The 1,344-nt window shown below is 41.6% G+C and overlaps 1 protein-coding gene across 1 annotated transcript in view; it reads right to left on the bottom strand.

Moving 5' to 3' along the window:
* The window catches only part of LOC119585613 (open rectifier potassium channel protein 1-like), a gene marked incomplete in the record, with an annotated part of 57,788 nt that continues 56,444 nt past the window's right edge, over nt 1-1,344 (bottom strand). Inside the window, 1 exon segment of the mRNA XM_037934283.1 lies at nt 1-802. Coding sequence (XP_037790211.1) covers nt 545-802 — 258 coding nt within the window.

Here is a 1,344-nt window from a genome sequence, read left to right as displayed (position 1 = left end):
TTCACCATCCAATAAGAATAAACAACTCAGTAGCATTAAACTCCTGACGGCTTTAATATTGCATACCTCCTTTAGATGCTTTGTTTTTACAATTTTTTAAATAATGTTTATATATATATATAACATGCAACATCAGAAGTGAACTGTGTAGATTCTTGAAAGCAACGTGTCAAAATAATTTTGATGTTGACAGCGTAAGGAGCCATCGTTGATACCTGAATAGTAAATACTATAACAAAAACCTGGAATTTGTAAAAAGGCGATAATCAACAAACATCACCTACATTACAGTTAACAAAATCCTTTTGTGACAAGCCTGGCCTAGTCTCGCCTTTGAGAACTTACAAGCTGGGTCACAACCAAAGGGCTTTTCAAGGTCACCACCACGGCAGTTCCTTATAAACAATGAGAGTCACACGCAGGGATGTGAGACCATTCGCTGCGTTCTTTTGAGCATTTTATGGAACGATAGGTGATGTTCCAACAGCCATTTCTTAAGTCAAAGTTCATCGTAACACACAAAAGAACAGTCGAAAGATAATCTTCAAGACACCATGTCTTTCAACTGCAGAGTGTTTTGCGATTCAAAGGACGTTTTCCTTTCGGGCTGAAACAGACAGTCAGGAGGATATTCAGGATCCTCGACGGACGTTCTCGGGGACAGCGAGACGCTCACCTCCGACTCCTCGGTGTTGGACGCCTTCTCCTCCCCGGCAGCCAGATCGTCGCTCACGAACTGGTTGTCGTATCCTCCCTCGAGCGACGCGTCGTCTTTGGACGCCGCCTCGTCGTGCAAGAGGAGCTGCCTCGCCGAAGCGGAAAGAGGAGGCGCGAGGAAAGAGAAAATTTGCATTATGTTAAGCCATGCAAATATATGTTTGCATCCTCATGTTGCTGGGTTATTATACACAGGTTTAGAAAAGTTCATCCAACTCTTTTAGGGAAAATATATTACATTAAATTACCCTCTGCAATAAAAGAGGAAGGTCGTGGCAGTCGAGCATCATAATTAGAGTCAGTGTATACACATGAAAATGTCAGCCAAATAGTCATGCCACACTTAGTCACGAGTATGTATGTATACAAGCCCAGACACATACTTTAAACAAAATTAAGTTCAGGAATTATTGACTTATATACAAATAACATGTTTTACACTTTTGCAGTACCTTGATTTCTGCCAACTGATTCATCAATAGACAACAGTGATACTAAACTAATTACAGGACACGACAAAAGGTTTCATCGCTACTAGTGCAGACCAGCAGTCGTTCTCCTTCTCAAACTGAGACTGAGACAAGGACAGGCAAAGGCCAAAACAAGGGTTTCTCTTGCAGGCTGATT

Source organism: Penaeus monodon, chromosome 20 (assembly GCF_015228065.2).
Source record: "Penaeus monodon isolate SGIC_2016 chromosome 20, NSTDA_Pmon_1, whole genome shotgun sequence".
In the NCBI taxonomy this organism is placed as follows: Eukaryota; Metazoa; Arthropoda; class Malacostraca; order Decapoda; family Penaeidae; genus Penaeus; species Penaeus monodon.
The sequence above is the reverse complement of the archived record's forward strand: the minus strand, read 5'-3'. Positions and strand labels throughout refer to the sequence as shown.